Source organism: Sipha flava, unplaced genomic scaffold, assembly GCF_003268045.1.
Source record: "Sipha flava isolate LNK unplaced genomic scaffold, YSA_version1 228_pilon_pilon, whole genome shotgun sequence".
Classification (NCBI taxonomy): Eukaryota; Metazoa; Arthropoda; class Insecta; order Hemiptera; family Aphididae; genus Sipha; species Sipha flava.
Window position 1 is genome coordinate 27,517 of NW_020272864.1, and position 22,342 is coordinate 49,858.

Genomic DNA, 22,342 nt, shown 5'->3' on the forward strand with positions numbered 1-22,342 from the left:
CGCTTTTGGTATTGGTTTTGGTTTATTCTTCGCGACGTCTCCGGACCATTAATATTTTTATTTTTTTAATACGAATTTGTCCTGAAAAACTTCCAAACGACACTGCGCGGGATATTACTTCCATTCGAAAGCGTCCGTATGCTCTTAACGACAATAATTGACATTCAGCAGACCCGTCAATTTGAGAAATGCACCGTTACAAACTAATAACATCTCGGAAATATTAAAATGAAATATAATTTACTGGTACGCGTGGATCGATTTTCTCGCCCGAGAGTTGGACGATTCAGACGTTTCCGTTCTGCATAATATTGTATCATGTTTGACAACCGAATGAAAGTTTACATGGCAGAACCGACGGGATGTTTTCTGTGCATCTGTTAAAATGACGGCTCGCAATAAACGGCGAAATTTTAATTTACGATTTACGTGCACGTTCGGTCTGTTTAAAGATCGCGACGATCAGACTGTGGTTTTTTTTTTTAAATTTTCAAAACTTCTTATCTCAACCTTGACCCGTGCATATTAAGAGCTTTTTTTTATAAATTAATTGATTTTTTTTTTTTTTTTTTAACACAGCGGTAAACATATAACTGAGCACTTGAGGCCTACGAAAAAAAGAAACGTCAGTTGGAAAAACGGTTTCAGAATAAACGGAACACGTGATCAATACGCTGCTCTGTTCTGGTCGGCACACGTTGAGCGACGATTTTCTCGACGATTGTTGACTTCGTTCGTCCGGGCGATGACAACGCAAGGGTTGCAACGGGCAGAGACTTATTTCGGACGAACTTCGGCACCGCATCCTAGTCGGAAACGCTGTCGCAAGCGATTTAGTTTCGCAAATACCCGGATCGCGTTCTTGTTCCGGTGAACAATTCTTGTTCCGTGCACGGATTTCGCGCGCTCTTGGTAACGCGTCAACTATTCCGGAGGCCGCGAAATAAATCGCCGATCAGCCGGTGACATCTGCCGCGGTCATTTGTCGTACACGCGGCCAGCACTTCGTTTAGCCGCTAAACGTCCGGGACCGATTGACGGTCCGCCGGCCGTGTATGAGAAATTTTGTACATTCAGTAGTATTAGGCAATTTAGAAATATTAAAACAAATAAAACAAACGTGTATTCATGTTACAATAGAAAAATAGCTTATCATAACATTTTAGTGTATAAAAAGATAAATGTGAAACAACATTTTTTATCCTACGTTCGAATTAGCATGTATTATTTTCACACTGTCGTTAGTTTACGAAAATATACCGCACTAGATGATGATTATAATATAAAATATGAGGGCATTGCAAATTTACAAATTAGCGTGTTATCAATATGTGTAATTAGGTTATATATATATATATATATAAGAGAGAAGACAAAAACCAATAAAGGAGTTCTTCTATAGTGATCGTGTGACTCGGCCACGATAGGAAGCTTGTTAACTTTTTCTTTAAGTGTTGCCTTAATTTTTATATGTGATTTTTTGGTGTCTATGCGCACAAGTCAATCGGCGTATACGACAATTCGCTTTCGGTCGAGCCAACGAGAAATCTCATAACTCGCCGGTACTCGGACGTGCACCTCCGTCGACGAATCTGAACGCATACTCGATTTCCCGTCCACCGCGCGCGGTACTAATGACCGATTCTCGTTGACCATAAATCTCGGTGCGAGAACAGGTGCGCCTCGTTGTCTTGCACGCGTTGCACGTACGATTTATTTAATTTTTTTATTCCGCCGCGTACATTTGTAATTTAAAGCTGTAAAATAACAATTATCCCGCTCGCGATGTCGGTACCGTTAGATTAATGTAGTATAAATTATGTGTTTAACAACGCAACGTGATTGCGTACGTACGTAGGTAGAATTACCTACGATTCTAAACGCGTAGAAATGAATAGCAATTACAATTTATTCAATTTGAAACGCGGAATTCGATCGGAACTATGTTTTATCGTGTCGCAATTTCTAACTAAGCATTTTCTTTTCGAACATTAATTTTCGTATTTTCTTGATATGGTTTTTTTTCAACCTCAATAGTATCCCATAAACATCGCAAAATCACTAAAATGTATTTATTTCTATTCTTAAACGTAAACGTTTGAAAGATACAAAACTGATTTACAATATTAGTATAATTTATTATATTTGTTGTAATTAGATCGGTCGCATAGGTCATCCTATTTTTAAACGAATCGACCATGCTTCAAAATCTGTTTCGGAATTTAATTTCTTCGGACTGCTTTGACGGAAACTAATTCGAATCGGTCATGGTAATAAATGCTGAACAATGTGTACTTAAGTCTAAAACGTCATTGAGTCAAGTTAGGTTAGGTTAGATTATTTATCTCAATTTATGATTTAGTATCGCGATTTGAAAGTTTCTCGATATTTTTACGACAGCCATATTTTATTCAATAACCAGACTATAATTCGTTTGTAACGCGCTGGACTTCCGTTTTTTCGTACATGCGGTTCAGAGATAAGCTGTTTAGATTTTTTTTCATAAAATCCAAAACCACCAACGGTACCGCTTGTCCTCGGCGTGTGGGTATATTTTATATTTTCCTCGTGAATTCCAACAATGTTGATCAGTCACTCATCACTTCATCAGTTTCGTTTTAGCACACGATTGAACGATCAAAGTCCACACTGCAGCGCTGGACTCGGAGCGGCGACGGTGCGCGTTCATTATACGCATCGTAGTCGCCGGAATACATGAAAACGCGATTCTTATAAAAAAATAACAATGGCTCATTTATTTTCAGGTCTATATTGTTTCGTATGTGAAATTTAAATACATCGGAATCGCTAAGTGGAACATAAAATATATGGCACGGCAAAACGGTTGTATATGCAGTAATGTTTTTTTAAATTTTTCTTTCGTAACATCTGGTCGTCGTAGTAATTACAATAATATTTGTGCACTCACGCTGCTCCAACACACGTATACGACGTATCAATTTTCGTAGTCACACGGCGTGTAGGTACTTATTGGCGCAACTAGACCTGCAATATTGTTAACAGTGTACAAATCACGAAGAGTTTACGAATTCATTGGAGTCAAAAGTTTTCAAATCCACCACCCTCCACACAGGGCCGGCCCGAAGATGAAAATCAAAGGGGGTGAATAATATGAAAAATTCCGACTACAATTTTTTTACTCAATGTATGTAGTATAATTAACTATATGTAGCCGTATTATTACATTTTAACATGTATATATGTGTCAGTGTCGCACATTCTTAAAATTGACAGTTAAATTATATATATTGTAAAATAAGTAGTTATATACATTTTATTCGTGTATACACTGTATTAAAAAATATGTAATATTTGTTTTCCTTAAGTAAAATTAGATCTTTCTAGGCTATAATGAAAAGAGTCCGACTGCCGACTGGTGTTTTTGTTGGGGGGGGAGGTGAGACACCCTCCCCAAGACACCCCTTCAGGACCGACCTGCCTCCATCCATCACACTAAACCATTTTGAATACCACCAGAAGGTAGGAGAGGTGAGGCCTGCACATTTTAAGCTTGGGGATGCACGTCTAGTTACGTCGAAAATTATATGTACGCAATAAATGTATGTACGGTATACACCCTCATTGCAGTGCACACCTTTTTCCGCCGCACAAGGGAATCAAACGGTTTTTTCCGCAAACGTGTATCACTTAATATTTACATTACAGACGTCTCGATTACCACGGTGGCGTTTTTTGAATGCGCGCACGGACAAGTGCCGACCGAAAAGAGAAAACGAGGAAAAAAGTCGACACCTTTACTGCCGCTACCGCGCGTCACCACACATCCCCGCGTCAGTAGCGTATTATAATATCGGCTTCGATCCATTAGGGTGGTACAAAGGCGTCCGTCTTGCGAATTCAATTAAGTTTAAATAATGTCTCGTCAGCACTTGGAGCGGAAAAGACCGTTTTCGGGTTGTCTGTTTTGAATAATAGATTTTTATTATTTATTTATTATTTTCCTTCTCAAAAGAGAGTGCGTTCTCGTCCGTAATTCGCCCTTGGTGCACCCGCTCGCTCGCGCCCATAAAACGGCTGCTGATGAAAATTCAATGTGTTGTTTCCTTCACCTTTTTGCATATTTACCGACTTCCGCGTTCACACCCTTAACGACCGCATTGTTCTCATGGATATCCTAGCCCACATTCACTATTACACCGAACCGCCATACTCTTCTATCGTCTTTACCTTGACGTTTTCTGTGCGTTTTGCTATAGTATCTTTGTACAATATAATTGCGTATATACATTCACCCGAAAACGCTTTGTGACTTTTAAAACGATTTTACATTCATCGCACTTAAAATAAACATATTTTATGAACACACTTTACACACACTCACCTTTATATACTTGCAGGTACGTAAGTAAAAATTATGAACTTCGGGTTACGGCCCCTTGTTATTAGCTCGTAATAAATTATCTATAATTTTATCATTGAAGTCTGATATAAGCACTTGACAAATTTCGTATTCGAAATGTTAAACTGAAGAAAATTATAGTGCGAATCTTAGCTCCATAAAAGTACTTATTTATACAAATACTAGAAAAAATATGTGATTTTTTACAATATATTTTATTGGACAATATTGTTTGTTTGTAACCGGTTCGAATTGATGAATTCTGGTCGTGTCACACGGGCGTCTAGATTGGTAAGAAAGACAAAAGATTCGGTTTTTGAATAGTATTAATTTTTGTGACTTTTTTTTGACATCGCGCGGCAGCTATATATAATATTATCAAAATCGTAGTAAAATAATATTCATAGTATAAGTATTGTTAGAATAATGTTGTAGACGCGTCCCTTTGGACTTGCCGTCATCCATCATCGAACGAAAGAGAGAAACTCATAAATATTCATACGTATTTCTCAGGTCGACTTTTATTACTGACAGCGTATCCGCCCCATACGATTAACATCAAATATTAAACCTCTTGACATAGGTGCGGTGTACGGGTGTGTGTATGAATATGTGTGCAAGTGTACTAACGCATACTTATACGACAACAATCGTACGAGACTTATTGCCAATTTCTCATCTCGACATTACTCAAAGTATTTATTATTATAATGATTCTCTATATTTTTCCTTGTCGTCACAAACAAACTTAAACGAACAAGTTTTTGATTTATCGTCAAAACCAACTCGGTTCATACACCATGTACGTAGATGGTGGAGTAGGGAGTGAAAAAAATCTCAGAATGAAAAACAATTGTACCGATAAGCCACCACATAAGACATTTATACCAAAGAGTTGCTAAAACCAAATGATTTTGTAACTTCCCTGTAATTGAGTGGTGATGAAAATACGACACCATAAGAGGCAGTAACGTAACGATTGAATTTTGCAATGTGATTTAGCTATACAATGCGTTTCTTCTTCGTTTGCGAACTCGGAAAACCCAACGAAAATTGTTTGGTGCTCATTTGTTTCTATTATTATTCCCGGTGTCCATCAGCATCGTTTTCAATGCAATTTACTTATTTTTACAACGAACAATTTCAAAATTCAATTTAGCGTCTTCATTATATGACGAAAAAATATTTTCTTCCCCTTGAATGGCAAAAAAAATCTCGTCAAAAATTGATTTTGTTCTTGACAAAACGCCACGCGAGGGAGAAAAAAAAGTTAGTTGTATACGCGAGAAGTGCATGGAATTATTATTTTCGCTATGATAAAAAGTTGCCTCCGGAGTATTTTAAACGGGTTTGTGAAAAAAAACTACTCCTAACAGAGTTACTATTTAAATTCCTTGAAACTTATATTCGGTCTCTCGCTTTTTATTTATTTATTTTTATTATTATTATTATTATTTTTTTTTTTTTGTTGTAAAACTTCAATTTTATCTCGCTTACCAAGTCCTATGATACTTAGTTCTCTGTATATATAGCTGGTAAGCAGACCAACGATGTAATCGATTTATTTTAAACAGCCATATACACTATTCAAACTCTAAGATTAGGTTATTTTTATTTTATAAAGTATACAAAAATATAATATTATATCCTACCTGTTGTAATAATATTCCCTGAAACAAAAAAAAAAAAAAAACAAAATAATTATAATCACAAATCAATATATATATGGTATGTTTACATGGACTATATTATGTAATTATGTATTGTGAAAATTAACTGAGTGGTGTGTACCTATTTATAATTCAAAAGCTACATTTTTGTCACAATCAAATACGAATGTAAACTAGTGATGTATTATAAATCTGAATTCTTCAATAATCCAAAATATCAGGATTTTCAAATTTTGTATTTTTATAAATAATTGAATTTAAATTTCTGGAACTACATTATGCATAGGTTTTGATATTTCGTCGGTTGTATTAGATAATTTAAAATTAAATTCTACTAATGACTATTTTGTGAATTGAATATACTCACTTTAAATGTATTGATTTAATTTAAAAAAATGATTTATTTATTATGACTTTATTATAATTAATGCATAAACGAATAGCAATGCAATGTTTCAAAATTCGAAATCCGTATTTAGAGCAAAATTCGAATTTTGAAATCTAATCAGGAACTTGGATTTCGGAAACGTTAAATTTGAATTTTCAAATTTAGGTGAATCCGGATTTGTCCCATAAATAGTGTGAACATGATCAGCACATGACACGTTTCGTACAACGCATGTGATAATGTTATGGTTGTACTCAAGAGAATTACCACGTAATCGCAGTAAATTTTAATGGTGTGAATAGATGGTCATCGGAGGTTTACAAGGGTTCGCGGTATACAAATCATAAAATATCAGGCATATTATAAAGGTGGGTCCACATAGAGTGCAGACATAAAATACAGCACATGCATTTGAACCGTGTGTAATGTTTGTAATTATTAAACACTTCGTACATTGTAAGCATAGTGTTTGCTGTTTTTGATTTTACTGTTGTCCACGAATAAAGAAATGAAGATTGAAAACTTACAGTTCAATTTTGGTGTTTATGCCAAGTGGTCGTGTGTTATTTGTTCAAAATGCTCGATACTGATGATGAAATTATTATTGCTAGTGCTGCGTACATAGACTAGTATGTATTTATGAAAAGTATGATATAAAAAATATCGAAAATTAAAATATAGTCACCAATTTAGGGTCAGTGATATTTATAAAAATCCCGTTTGTTTTTGCCGGACCAACTTATTAAACGATTTAAGAATAAACGAAGCTGTTAATTTTTCAGATTTCCTTCGAATGAACAATAGTGATTTTGAAATGCTACAGAATTCTATTGGATCTAAACTTGTAAAAAGCGATATGCGCTTTAGAAAAATTATACCTGCAGACGAAAGACTCCTGGTTTTAATTTTAAAGTATCACCACCGGGCGAACAGTACGCAAACACGATTAACCCCGTCCAATGATCGTCATAAATATCTTTGATGTGTACCCGTTATTATCGCGATCATGAAATACGAGTGTGTGCTCTGTGCGTACTATTTGTAAACACGTCCGCATTATGATTACGCGATGAATTTGCGTATCTCGTGTTTGCGTGTTACGTGGACGCGCCTTTAAACCTGATAATTCGCACGCGAGGTTTACCTGTATTAAAATGGATATGGCCGCGGCGGATCTGTCAACGGTTATTGCATTAGGTAAGATGGTATTATGAAACTGTCGAATTGACGTGGGTCGGAGTTCAATCGGTTTCGACCAGAAAATTATGTGATAAGTTTGCACGATATATAGTTGCGTATATTATGAGTAAAGACGGTCGGGAGGTGAACAATATTAAAATCAGCTCGACGATTCATCCGCACGGGCAACGTAGGTGAGGTTGACGTGAATGCAATACAATTTCGCGCATTAATTCCAACGTATACGTTTAACATAATATTATTAAGGGTATCGATAGGCTTTACACGCGATCGCAATACACTTATAAATAAAATAAATAAAATATTGTCCAGTGCATACACGTAACTGCTGCACAATCATAATGACGTGATTTAGCGGGCCAAAAAAACCGTTCTAAACTGCATTTGAATATTATCATTATAATTACCATGCGATGCGTCCCATGGGAAGAACGCAAAAGCCGATTTCAGTGCCAACACGAAGTTTCGCGAACGGAACACTCATAAATCAATAGAAAGTATTCGAAAAACATAATAGTTTGTGTCTAAATGTATTTAAGAAGTTTGTGCTCAACGGTAATTTGATTTATTACTACGTGAAAACTACAGTTCATGTAAGCGGTAACCAATTATATCATGTCAAATCGAAACACACAGATAGCTAGTCAAGATTGAAATAGCGGTAAGCTATTAGAATACCGAATTATACCTAACCCATCTGGTCGAAGGTATCCCTAGTAATATCAATCACAGAGCGGATTGAAAACTACTCATATGAAACATGGTTGGATAGACCACTGTAGGTAAATTGATCAATTAAAACAGCATGCAAATGTAAGGTTTTTTCGTCGCTCAAACTAGTAAAATCATATTTACTATCTACCATGGGTGATGAAAGACTAAACAATCTAATGGTACTTAATGTTGAAAAATAAAAAGTTAACAATATTAATATAGAAGAAGCTGTAGATGAATTTGTTAACTTTAAAAATAATTTTTTTTTAACGCTTTGCTTTTACAAAAGTTAAAATTATAAAAAATAAACAATGATTTATAAATTTAGATGTTAAGTACTTTTTTTTTTATTTACTGATGCATTTCTTCTTTTAGTTTTTTATGCATCAGTTATTGGGTTTCACCGTTAAGGTAATTAATTAATTATATTTTAGTTTTTGAATTGATTTTTAGAGTTTTTATTTTGGTACAATGATTCGGTTCATGATGTATAGAAATAACTGAAAACAGAACAATGTACGTATACGTATATCTATTTTTATATGGCTTGGTGGAATGGCCAAAACGGCCCGCTTAAAACTTCACACACCAGAAAAAAAACTTGAGGTAGTGCTCCATTATGTCAATACGACTAATTATATTTTTATTATTTTATCACAACTCGTAGATTTCTTGGCTATTACATAGGATAATAGGAAAAACCTAATGAAAAACCGGCTCCTGCATTTAATTGTATTAGTTTACCGGTAAGTTAGGTTGAAACGGTAACGGCTTCGGGGAGTGAAGGGTTCGCGTATTGCGTTCGGACGTGCATTTAACGGGCCAACCATCGCATCGGGTCGGTTTTTCTAAAAGCTAACCACGAAAATCCTCGATGTTTTTCATTACGCATTATATTTATCACCTCACTTCTTTGCCGTCTGCTACATCGACATGTTTAGCTCGCGCACGTACCTTCATGCGAAATGCGTAAACGATAAGTACGTGACCGGGTGCGCTCCTGGTATGTGTGCTCGCGCCTACGTGCGCGCAAAGGCGTCCATCATAAAAAGTCCAGATGGGGGACATGTATGATCAGTGGTGTGGCGAACTCAAAAATTTTCAGAGGCAAGTACATTTTATCGATACTCACACCCAACCGGTGATACGCGACTGAGCACGGTCGTTATCGGCCGAACTTTTTGACGACCCGATTGAGCAAGATAAAAAAAAAAAAATTATGTACAACGTTGTCAGATTGAAAACTATTAGGCTGGAAACATACTAGCGTTATTTTACCGCGCCATAATTTTACTGCGCGTTTTGTTAAAGTACTGAATAGAGCTCAACACACGAGTGTCGTGCAGTAAAATTATGGCGCAATATTTCGAAAACTGTCGCGTGCACTTTGACTTTGAGCGGCCTAGCATTGACCGTAATAATCGCACGGCAGTCGGACGGTTTGTTAAAAACGGTTGATACCGTTAGTCGAAAAAAATTCTTTTTCGATTGATAAGTGCCAAGGAAGTAACGATAGTAACGGTAAAGTTATTTTAAAGTACCAAGGAAGTTTAAAATAACTTCTACCGTTGCTTTTCCGTATTAAATTACTTTAATAACCAGAATAATATCTACAACGATTGCACTGTTATTGTATGTACCTACGCTGTAAATAATAGCTAGTCTGTTCTGTTTCGTGTGCTCGTGTTGAATTAATAACGTGTATTTTGAATTAACCCAAACGTATATTTTAAATTAAAATGGAAAATAAAGAAATACAAATTATTTTATCCGAGAGAGGTAAAGAACTAGCTAATGTCGGGGCTTTCAAATATAGATTTTTGGAATAAGAAAAAATGATGAATTATTGAAATGGTAATGTACAAAAAACGAACTTAAATTAACGTAAATCACGTAAACCATAACAATAGTATACGAATAAGTATAAAATGTGTGTATTAAGACTGTGGTACACAGTTGGCTCCAAACATTGACGTGTAAGCGTCGGCCGAACAACGGGACCGATGTTTGACTCACGGATGCAACCACACGTTGTAGCCGACGTTGGATCCACTGTAGTGTTGGAATGTTGGACGCGTGCTTTCATCCAGAGTACGTCTGTGCGCGAATTCGTACGCGCTTGAAAACTTAATTTGACTTAAAAAATAAAGTAGAAAACTAAAACGGATGACGTGATCGCAGCAGCTGCCTCTGCGATCTTGCAGCGAGTTATTGATTCCGAGGGAACAGTAAAAAAATACGTGCGACGAGGCGGTGGTGGACGTCGTCTTTGAACAGACGTGGAGAACGGTGGTTCAAGAGGCAGGATACAGGACTGCACGCACGGTATAGCCGAACGGTAAGCGCGACTCGCTTCCGACGTGGCGAACGTTCGTCACCCGACGTACGGATTCAACGGACAATCCGAACGTATCGGCGCGATTCTCGTCGTTTTCGGGTTAGGTACGCGTGCGGTGAACGCGTTAAAACCGCTTGTGCGACCCCGGCCCCGATAACCGGTGCGCGCGACCCTTCAACCCTCCCCAGCCGTACGCTCGGTTTTATAACAGGGACGAACGTCTCGTCGACACTCCGCCGAAGCTATCCCTCTACCCTACCCTGGAGGCGTTGTCTGTCAACAACGGAGTCGCTTCGGAGCTGCTCGGGGCAGATAAGACGCGCAACGACGACCCGCTCCGGGGCGAGCGCGGGTCTCCGTGTGTACACACCTGGCGCACGGCCGTAACAGATATTAACGAGTGTCGTTTGTCGTGCCGGAGGTAACCTCGCGCCGCGCTACCGCAACGAGCAGCGATTTCATTGCCGTCACCGTAGCCACTGCGCGTTCACACCCCCAACCCAGCGTTCCGCAGAGAGATAACTCGGGACGCGTTTCCCCGTTCGACCCCCGTTACCTCACGGACTAATGTAAGAGCAATGTTCGACGGCGAGCGAGGTGGAAAAAATCACAAGGTAAATGTGTCTGTTGCCGTGTCGGACGTCGTGCGTGTGCGTTTTGAAATCTCGTCGGACGGCAACAACAGCGTACGTAATACAAACGATATAAACGATAGGAGCAATCGTCGAGTCGGCGGCGGCGCGAACGCGCGGGGAATAAATTACGAGTGAGATGGAAATGGTTTTTAAAAATTTTACGAGTTCGGAACGAGACTGGGGCGCGATAAAGACTGCGGACGAGTGAGTGTTAACGAAATGCGAAACAGCGGAATACATGTAAAATATTCATAGCCGAGGGGAAACATATATGTACTTACGCGTGTACCGCCGGATGAAATGAAATTTCTTTATCGCGGAAGATACGCAACGGCGTGCGACGAAAGGGTCGAGGAGCAAAAGAACTTTTTTGAAAAACTCGCATCGGCGCATTGCTCTGCCCGCGGTGCATGGCCGTAATGATGGCACGCGAATAATATCGAAGCCACGTACGAACGCGTGATAAGACCGAACACGGGCCATCACGAATTCATTGGCATAAAAGTACGGCGGCGAGTGTGTAAAGATTTGGTCTCCGCGCTCGTGGTACGGTGTACGGTGCAGTCGGGTTAGGGTTTAATGCTTTGATGACCCCGTGCGATCCCGTATTTAAGGCACTGACACTAACGATTTCATAAACAATATCGTTGATTGTATTTTTTTTTTTTTATATTCCGAGAGAAAACTTTTTTGTTGCCGAACGTCGAGAAAACTTTATGATGTTACCACAGCTGGTATAGGTACAACGGTGCACCATGTCGAATGTGTAGTGCGATTGTTAAGGATATGGCACGGTTACCGTGGCGGACATTATGAAGGAGCGGTATGAGACTAGGGAATGTGTCGCACTAATACAGAACCCGTAAAGAGTTCTAATGGTTTGGTAGTTGGGGAATCCACTAGGAAAATTTACCGAAAACTTCGTAAGACATATTGCATTGTTCTGCTTATATACGTGTGGTGTACTACATATTTATACGTAAATGTATTGTGCGTATTGGCAGCAATACGAATTCAATTAGGAAAAATCGTTCATGGAATGAATGACGTTCGTGGTTGTAGCGGTCGTTCGATTCGACAGGTTCCGGATACAAAAGTACGTCAAAAATCCTGAATGCTCGATATCCGATGACTTCAATAAATCGTTGAAAGTTCGTCCTTTTTAATCATTTTCAATTCGATATAGCAGAAGAAAACTAAAACATATGAATTAATACGTAGTATATAATTCTATGTGATCATGTACTCCTGTGTTTCGAAATCTCTCTAATTTCCTTAGCCAATTCATCAAATGTATATATTATACTTCAGAAGAGCTCACATTTTTCGACTTGAATTTCAACTGATACAAATTCGAGTAATATTGCACTATAACTACAAGTGAACATATTTTTGGCTCGCGCATTTTATCGAACAAATAAACAACTTAACGATAATTACTCATATAAATTCTAGCCCAATCATAAAAAATAATTATCTTTTTTATAATACGTTGTGTTGATATACTAATAACTATGACCAATCCCGTAAATAATCTTCATAGATAACCGTGCTTAATAATTAAAATAGATTATCTTAGTGTAGAGGGGAGGTGTTTTATCACATTGTTACATTTAAATTAAAAAAAAAATATATTGGCTATTCTATCAGTAATTGAAAAATTACTATCAAAATTAGTTATAAAAATACGTAAACTGACGTTGGTTGTGATGAATGATGTTGAACTACAAATAAAAAATAAAAATTAAATTTTTTTTATATTTAATAGTTTTAATGTTTTACTTCATTGACTTTATACATAAATTCATAAATATATTAATTTGTATATATTACCAAACAACGTAATTTTCAGTGTTTAAGAAATTTCAAAATTAAGTTTATTCATAGTTCAAGAATTTTAAAGAAGTATTAAGTTATTTTATTATTGTTATTACTATTAATATTATGTTCTAAAATATACAATGACTGAAAATAATTTTATTAAAAAGTGGAAAACGTCGACATTTCTATGGGATATGTTTCGTTGTCAAACATGTACGAATTTATTGATTTTAAATGTCAAAAGTAAGAACAAATGATTTATCGTTTAGCCATTAATTATAATTATGCACATTTTAACCTCATTTTCTTGTATGACTCATGTATGACATCAACAAGATCAACGTATTTCAATGTTTAATGAGCTAAAGGAAGAAACTTTTACAGATCTAAATGAATTCAAGTATTTCTTTCGTATCGTGGTATAAAGCGGCTTCGACTAAGTTTTATTGTATACATTATGCCAATCATTATTTGTAATATTATATTTCATATGCATTTTTTTTTTTTTATAATTTTGCAAAATGTATAAATATTCAATGTTGCATTGAAAAAAGTTTTTAATTGAACAGTCGTAGGATTTACGGTATAATTATAATTATAATTTACGTACTAATGTCCTAAAAAACCACGCGTACCAGTTGTTGTAAACATTAAAAACTGATTATCAAAAATGTCATATTTTATTTTTCATTGCAGATGGTTTCGACGAAAAATTTGCAGGTTTTGTCATTTCAATGTATTGAACGATGGACGACAACGAAATGACTATATTTATAAATAAAACTTCAAGCGTTTCAAAATGATGTATATTATATTGGTGTAAAATGTTTATGAAAGGAAAAAATTGACGTGTTAGTACTATTGAATGTTAAAATTCCGATAATTTCAAACCACGGATAATCGGTAAATATAATAGATAATTATTGTCCCGCAACAATAACCGAAGGAAAAATAATATCAAGCGATTCATGGCGGTAATTTGAATTGATAATAACTGATGATAAAAGAAAAACTTTTTAATTTATTCCGATTGATGATTGAACTCTTGACGGTTAACAAGTTGACATTTTGACGGTTGGCATACACCGAATAATGGAACTAGAAAACTTGTGCAAGTTAACTCGTTAATAGTTGTTTACCCTTGCACATTAAATTCCGGTAAAAAAAGTTGAACTTCGCTTATTTATTTATTTATTTTCGATTTTTCCGGCCGATGTGAAAACGAGACTTTTACGGAGCGGTTTTTCGATCGCTTGCACATAAACAAAAATGGATGGTTTTTTTTCCCAGTGTACTATTTAATAGACCAACGATAAATATTTGTAACTTCGAACGAAGATTTACCCGCAGTAAAGTTACAGTACGTCACATTTGTTCGGAAGAAATCGAGACTTTTATCACGTTCGATTTGTTCACGAGGAATTTTAATTATACGTACACGGTTTTTCGATATTTCGGACACAAACTATTTGGCTCGCAATCAAGTCACGGCGTGCAAATGACCTTTTGACAATACCTCGTCACTCAGCCGACGGTACCACGAATGTGTACGCTTCACGTGGATTTGTCGATGTTTCTCCAACCATGCAGGGTCGTGTCAAAACAACTTATGACGAAAATCTAAACGATAGAACCGCACAAAACGCGCACGTAATGCCACCCGAATTTTAGTTTACTGTCCGCAAATAGGTTACGCGCAGGATGTTAATCCGAATCGGTTAAATCATCCTCGTAGGTCTTCTCGCACGTTCGTTATCGCATAATTTGTTTTCCCGTTGTGCTCGCAGCGATAATAAACTATGATACTCCGGAAAATTCGCACTTGGAATGAAATTCAGTTATCCCGTTCCGGGTTTTGCAGTGTCGGTGCGAGGATTTTTTTTTTAAAGTTCCAGTCTTTCAGACTAAAACAAAAAAGGAAGGACGATGAATGAATTAAAAATCCCTCGGTACATGGCCTCGTGGGAAATCACAGTTGCCCTCGAAAAAAAAAAAACGGATTTTTATTTTTTATTTTATTTCATTTTGGAGGTTGGTTTTATCTTTGTTACATTATTTACCTATGGAATTCTGTTCTGCAGAAAACGCGCACCGCTCGCACAATGCCAGCCCGTGTAGTAATTACCCAATGTAATGACACCCATCCAACTCTCTTTTTTTTCCCTCCCAACAAGTGTATATAATTTGGACTTCATCTGAAATTGAATATACAAAGTCATCAACGAATGGACGGGATTTACACAAAGAGTTATCTGACCGCAAAATTATATCTCGGGGAGTATATTATACGTATACGGGAAAACCAAGGTTTTTTTTTCTTTTACGAACGCCTATTATATACCTACGATTATATTTTATTCCATAATATTTTTGCAAAAGGGTCTGAAAGAAGGGACTCATGTTGTTGATAAAATAATAAAATAGAACAATAGTAACGAGATTATACAGAAATTGAGTTGCAACAACCATGGCGTTCTAATCTTCAGATCGTTTCTATACATGTTATATTTATTTGAAACGTAATAATTGCATTTTGCATACGGCGCTATTATCACTACAAAACAAATACAGTCATCATAACGTTCGAAGATTAAAACGAAATGGTCACCGATAGATACTAATAAATATATGTACGGCGTTTATATGTTTATAATTACGTTGACTCGTTATATTGAATATACTTGTGTGTAAATATTTGAAAATATTTCAACAACTATAAAAGTATAAAAATTGATCGACAAAGCCAAAAAGTTATCATCGCTGGCAATTTCCAGGGGACGAGAAATCTATTAAAACTTTTGCCACCGATAGCGTCATATTTCTACGATGGTCTGAATGAACATCATTTTCATTAAAAGACAGTTTTTGCGACGACAACATGGTCGACATAACAATACATTTTTCAAAAAGTAATCGTTATTCGCGATGGAATATTTTTTCGCACATTCGAGTTTCTCCGTTTGTGACATAATTAGTGGATTCAAATAATTTTAGTATAAAGGTAGAGTTAATTAAACACTTATTTATAGTTGTATAACTAATGTGACCACCTACATTAAGATTTGGATTTACATCCGTTTGAATAATAATATCACACAGATAGGGGTAAAAGTTTTGTGTTAAGCTATACACCTAAATTTGGCGACACGTCGTTGTTAACACACAAAACTACAAGGTCGTATTATCCAAAATGTACACACACACACACACACACACACACACACACACATAGAGCCACAGTTAAGTTTATTATATGTATAAGCTGGTGTGTGTAAACGAGATGTGGGAGACCGAATCTATATAGTTGAGACAAGGCTTAGGCAAAGAAGAATATAACAATTTATACGTGTACATAAGATTTAATTAAAACTATCACATGCATTTGGTGTAAATGTCTACTTGGAAAAAATAACAACTAAAAATAAATAATGATTTCTATTAATATTTTTGATGATATAAGTAGAAATGATTCGTAACGTTAAACACTAAATTTTTGAGTGAGTTTAAGTGCATTCACGAAAAAATGAATTTCGTCTACTGTAATTATACAGTGTATATATATATATAATTTAATTATTTTTCATAATAACATTGAACTATTTGAACTTTTGATCTTTTAAATGGTAACCTTAATTTTTAATTTAATATTCTAATGCACAAAAATCAAACAGTGAACTAATATTATAGTTAATTATTTGCTGATATTAGATATTTATAAAGAACTATTCGATTCCGGACTATAAAGAAAAAATTATTGATTTCTTGGGGATAGCTGATCTCATCACAAATATTTAGATTACCAACCATAGATACTCAAAATACCATATATACAGTAAAAAAATCCTTATAACATAATAACTATTGTAATAAAATAACTATTGATGGCCAATGAACTATTTGTATTTGAAGCCTTAAGTTTATAAAAATAAAATAAAAACTAAGAAAATATTTATGCATGAGTGGAGTGCACAAAAGGCACGAATATTTTGCGAAATATCCCTGCGCCCAGGCTCAGATCTTTGTCTTATCTACCTATAAAGCATATCAATCACAATTACTCTAAGTGTTGAAAGATATCAGGACCCTTATAGGATTCGTATAATTCGAAACGATTAAAAATTATATAAATGCCGAGAAAAAATGGTTTTTCATTATCCATTCCACTGAGTATTAAGCAGAAATTTGTACATTTTAATCGGTTCGCTATTTGGTTTTCATGTATAAAAATGTTCAATCATGACCGATAAAGTGCATGTTTGACATCCAAAACTCATAATATTGTAACACGCACATTGACCGTATACTATAATATTTGAACTGTAGCATACAATAATCACTATTAAGTCAGTATGATATTGACACGATTGCGTTATTAATCGGGGAGTATCATTGGATTGCATGGAATAATTATATAGTTATGATACTCGAGTTAAGTTTTGATAACGTGTTGATTACATTATCTGCTTTTTATATTTCATGCATTCATATTTGAATCAGGTGCTGTGAACAATTTGAAAGATTCTGTGACTGAATATCGAATGCAGAAAATTGCATTATCCCGTACACACACACACACACACACACATATATATATATATATACATAATAGTCTTTTTTATGTTTCGGTGCGAATCCGATTGCGAATATGTATTTGTTTTTCTATCAGACGTTTTCTAGTCCGATTGGATCACATTTCACAGTCGTGAATACCGTCTCATATCCATGCCTACACATAGTAATATAATATTCACGATCGAAATAAGAATGATGAAGATTATTATTATTATCGTTATTATTATCAGTTGCTGTGCATTAGGGATGAGGAGGGGGGGAAACGCGCTTGCGTGAAGATTGGCCCTCGGATTTATAATGTGGATCACGGATTGCGTCCCTGTGGACGGAACCTCCACGATTTGATATAGGATATCCGGTATAATATTTCGCCGAGTTTATTACGTTGTCGGTGGGAGCCCGAGTTGGAGGTTTACTGTACAGCAGCAGGTCGATAAGCTATTATATATGGAGGGAAGGGGCAACTCCGTAGAGAACGAGATACTAATAAAATATCGTAGAAAAATTGGCCAACTTTTGTTATCGTTGCAGAAGGTATGTAGGGTGTATACGTCCATGTATATGTATACAGATACACGCAAGAAATTTATATTGCCCGTGATTGGGTTAGGAAAACATTATTGTCGACGGTAACCGCGGTATATAACATAATAATATATAATAGTATGTCGGTAATAATATATGACGTGCGGCACGTGGAGGAGGAAATAGAGAGTGAGTGAGTAAGTGAAGAGGAGAAAAATAATAATATGAAAAAAAGGACAAAAACCAAATTACTTTACTTACCAGTCGTTTCCGGTTTTTGATAAGTTTTGCCTTTTCCTACCGGTCTGATGTGGTTTCGGTTCGGCCACTAGGTTAACGTCTGAAAAAAAATCGTGAAACAGACACAAAAATATATATAAGTCTGTCTCCAAAACACGGTTTCGAGATGATGTACTAAAGTCAAAAAGACTTAGACGTTTAGTTTAAACAAAAACAAAAAAAAAAAAATAAAAAAAATAAAAAAAATACTGCAAGAATAACATAACAAAACAAATATTATGTGCATGTATTATACTCCAATCATTTATGATATAGTGCGAGCAATAAATACAAAATAAAAAAAAATATACTATTCATTCTATGCGTATTTGTCAAAAGAATTCTAACATAAAAAAAAAAAAAAATGTTATTCGTTTTTAATTTATTTCAAGTACATCTCATGTTTATAAAACGTTAAAAAGTATAAAATTCAAAGATTTATATGGTTCACCCAAGATTTAATATACTACCAACATTAAATTTTCAATTTATCTAAAAGTTCAAATGGATGAATTTGCCGACAATTATTATTTACAATTAAAAATAAAAAAAAATCTCGCCACATTAAGTTGAGGTTAAATATATTTTGTCTGTTTCTAGGGATGATGTTGGCTCTGCTTGTAACAGTACAGAGTTTGGTATCTCATTACAATATTTTCGTTTATTATCTACTTAGCGAAATCGTTTACATAAAAGCTTTGAAAATGATAAAAAAAATTATCATACTGCTAGAAAAAAATTCCCATATATAAAATGATGATATAAAGGAGTATAGTGAAGGGGTGGCAAATCTTTTTTTGGGCCAAGTGCCAAATTTTTCCTTTCAAGGTTTTGAAAATTGTTTACGTGCCCAAAGGAAATTATATTTTCTAAGAATAAAAATAAAATTACAGACTCATTACATTATTTTTATTAAGTAAGTACATATATTTTTTTTAAAATTAATAAATTATGTTTTATTAGGTATCTTTAAATTTGGTGTTTTATATACAGTTATTTTACTCTGTTTCTTAATGGATATAGTTTTTATTTCAGGAATGCACATTGTAATATTTAGTGAAACACAAGCCATAATTGTTTCATTGGTCAAATCATTTCTTTCCTTCTATTTAATTAAATTCGTTACGGAGAATAAGCTTTCATAAGCATAAACTGACGAAAAAATTGAAAGTATAAGTAATATTATAATTTTTAAAATGTGTTTGATTTGTTTATTCGAATTTCTTATAACTAAAATTGTATAAACACTGTTATTTTTTTTTTTTTTTTAGTGTACAATTTTTAATAATTTCAATTTTTTTTGCGTTCTATTGAAATTTGGTCAATAGGTTTGTCATTCCTGATATACTATATTTATAAGTTTCGTAAGACAGAGGGAGTGGTGACGTTTCACGTTATGTCAATATTGAATGTCGGTTAATGTTTAAGGTCAAATGAGTGCGACGGTCTTGCGTTCGCTAGTGGAGATGTAGATATGCACATGTATAATACTCACCTTTAATCACGTCCGCTTAAAATCAACAATAGATATTTCGCATTTTAAACCAAAATCACGAAAACTGCTGTGCACATTATACGTGCACATTTACCTATCTAAATATTTTTATTTTCAGCCGTCGCAAAAGTTTTATGAAAATCCCTTTGGTAAACATCCGTTTAACACGAAACGTCTTGTTTTTTTAATTAAATTATACGTTATGAGTATGTTGGGCACGGTCGACTTATCGTCGTCATTGCTTTTCCCCTTAAAACCACCTTGATACTTCCTCCCTTCGGTAGACGTACAACGACACATATCCTCTGAAGAAAATCAACGGCAAACACCGATTCATAGAAGGAAAACGAAGAATTCGATAAATGTGCTCGGGGGCTATTGGCCTTTTTGGATATTTTGGAAAATTCCGTAAAATCGTTGACGTATGAACCCCAAAAATGATTTTACAGAATATATAATATGTACGGTATCAACGGATGACTCGTGAGAACGTTGATATTTAGAATTAAAAAAAAAAAAATTTTCATCCCACCCGGAATGTTTCCATACCCATCTGTATATAATACACGAAGACCGAATAATTTAATACTTTTGTAAAAAGCCCTATGCACCGTAAAATGCACATAGATTACAGCTGACTGGTGTTCACCACTCGTCGGGATTGTTCGATAAAAAATATTTCTGAATAAAAAATATAAATCTCCCTAAATATATATATATATGTATAAATAAAAATGAGCAAGATCGTCGGGCGACGCGTTATTTGCACGGCGTCGCGGAAAATCGTATACGGCTGTAAATGCGAGGAGAAACCGTAAAAACTTATTTAACATTGTAATAAATTTGCCAGTATTATTACGAGGTCTTTAACGTTCTTATGTATGAGCTGATTTTCATTGAAACAAAAGAATATTATAATATGTATAAATAAACGGTGACGAAGAGAAGGGAAAGTAAGTGGGCATTAAGAAAAAATTCAAAGGATTACGAGGTTTTTTTTACGAACCTTTGGTAATAATGCGGAAATAAAAACTAGGAGGAGACCGTCATGTAATTTCACATCTCATTCTGATAATTCTTTGAACCGCGTACACGAACTGCTTTAAACAGCATATACGTAATTGTAAATTCAAGCGTCTGTTAAACCCATTTAAGTATACAAGAGCATCAAATCCCTTTTCCAGGAGTCCTCCTGCAAGAGACAGCAAAACATCAAAGTGTATACATATTATTATAATATTTTTTTTCCTTGGAACCGTAATTGAAATGTTTGTTTGTTTCCCCCTTTACTCATTAATATGCATTTTCTTTTAATTAATTAAACAACCTAATCAAAAAATAAAAGGGTCACGTTATAATATAATACTGTTACGACAAAAAATAATAAAACTGCAGGGCTTGTGAAGTAACAAGTGAACACGTGATTTTACAATCAAAACCGATGGACTTACAATTCTCGCAACGTGAAAGGAGACCGCGTTTATAACTTTGTATTTCGAATCGGTTGTGTTAATATTTGCTATAAGATAGAACGAAAAAAATAAATAAACCAATGGGTCTTGCGTTTCTACACTCGTTTGTTTCGAGGAATTAACCAGCTCCGACTTAAGTTTAATGCTGTGTTCAAGTAATACCACAACTATTACGTAGTACTTAAGGAGATTTTAGTAAGTCACGCATACATTTTGAGTTACCACACCACTGTAAACAATCGAAATCACACAGAAAACGACATAAATGTTTACCTTCTACTTTTGTAGTAAGTATACTGGTATATTGTTTAAGAACATAATCAAATCTCAATGTTCACCTAGTCCCAGTGGTTAAATTATTTTCATAATTTATTCTTACACGTAAGTATGCGCAATGTATACGCAGAATCTTCTATTCTAACAGTACGTTAGTAAATATATTGTAAATAATAATAAAACTGGTACGAAAAAAAATAATAAAAACGACTAAAATGCGTTTAAGTATCTAAAAATCCGACAGTGTAGCCCTCGTAATGTTAACATACCACTACATAATATTACCATCGAAGGTTTCATGCTATTTTTCCACGGTCAGCCAAATGACAAATCGACGTACACGATCGTGTCTGTGATTCGAAATAATAATTACTTTAACACGGCCATTAACGGTCCAATTATTCATGTGGAAATTGGCTCGAAGTTCAATCTAGTTTTTCAATTTGACCGAAAACGATAATAGCGGTCATCAATAATAATATTGTGCACGTAGTAATTAATTGTTTGGTGGTAGTAAACAAATGTTGGAAATATGGATTAAACAATGTGTCGGACATTCGAATAATTCGGCGGTCC

At 35.1% G+C, this 22,342-nt stretch overlaps 1 protein-coding gene across 4 annotated transcripts in view; it reads right to left on the minus strand.

Moving 5' to 3' along the window:
* Positions 1-22,342, minus strand: part of LOC112683505 (heterogeneous nuclear ribonucleoprotein C-like 3) — a 117,192-nt gene that overhangs the window by 24,128 nt on the left and 70,722 nt on the right. For all 4 annotated transcript variants that reach the window (XM_025554557.1, XM_025554558.1, XM_025554559.1 and 1 more), the window contains exons 4-5: positions 18,506-18,584; positions 6,034-6,051 (exon numbers count right to left, since the gene is read on the minus strand). In XM_025554557.1, the coding sequence (XP_025410342.1) occupies positions 6,034-6,051; positions 18,506-18,584 (97 nt within the window). The remainder of the gene's footprint in view (positions 1-6,033; positions 6,052-18,505; positions 18,585-22,342) is intronic.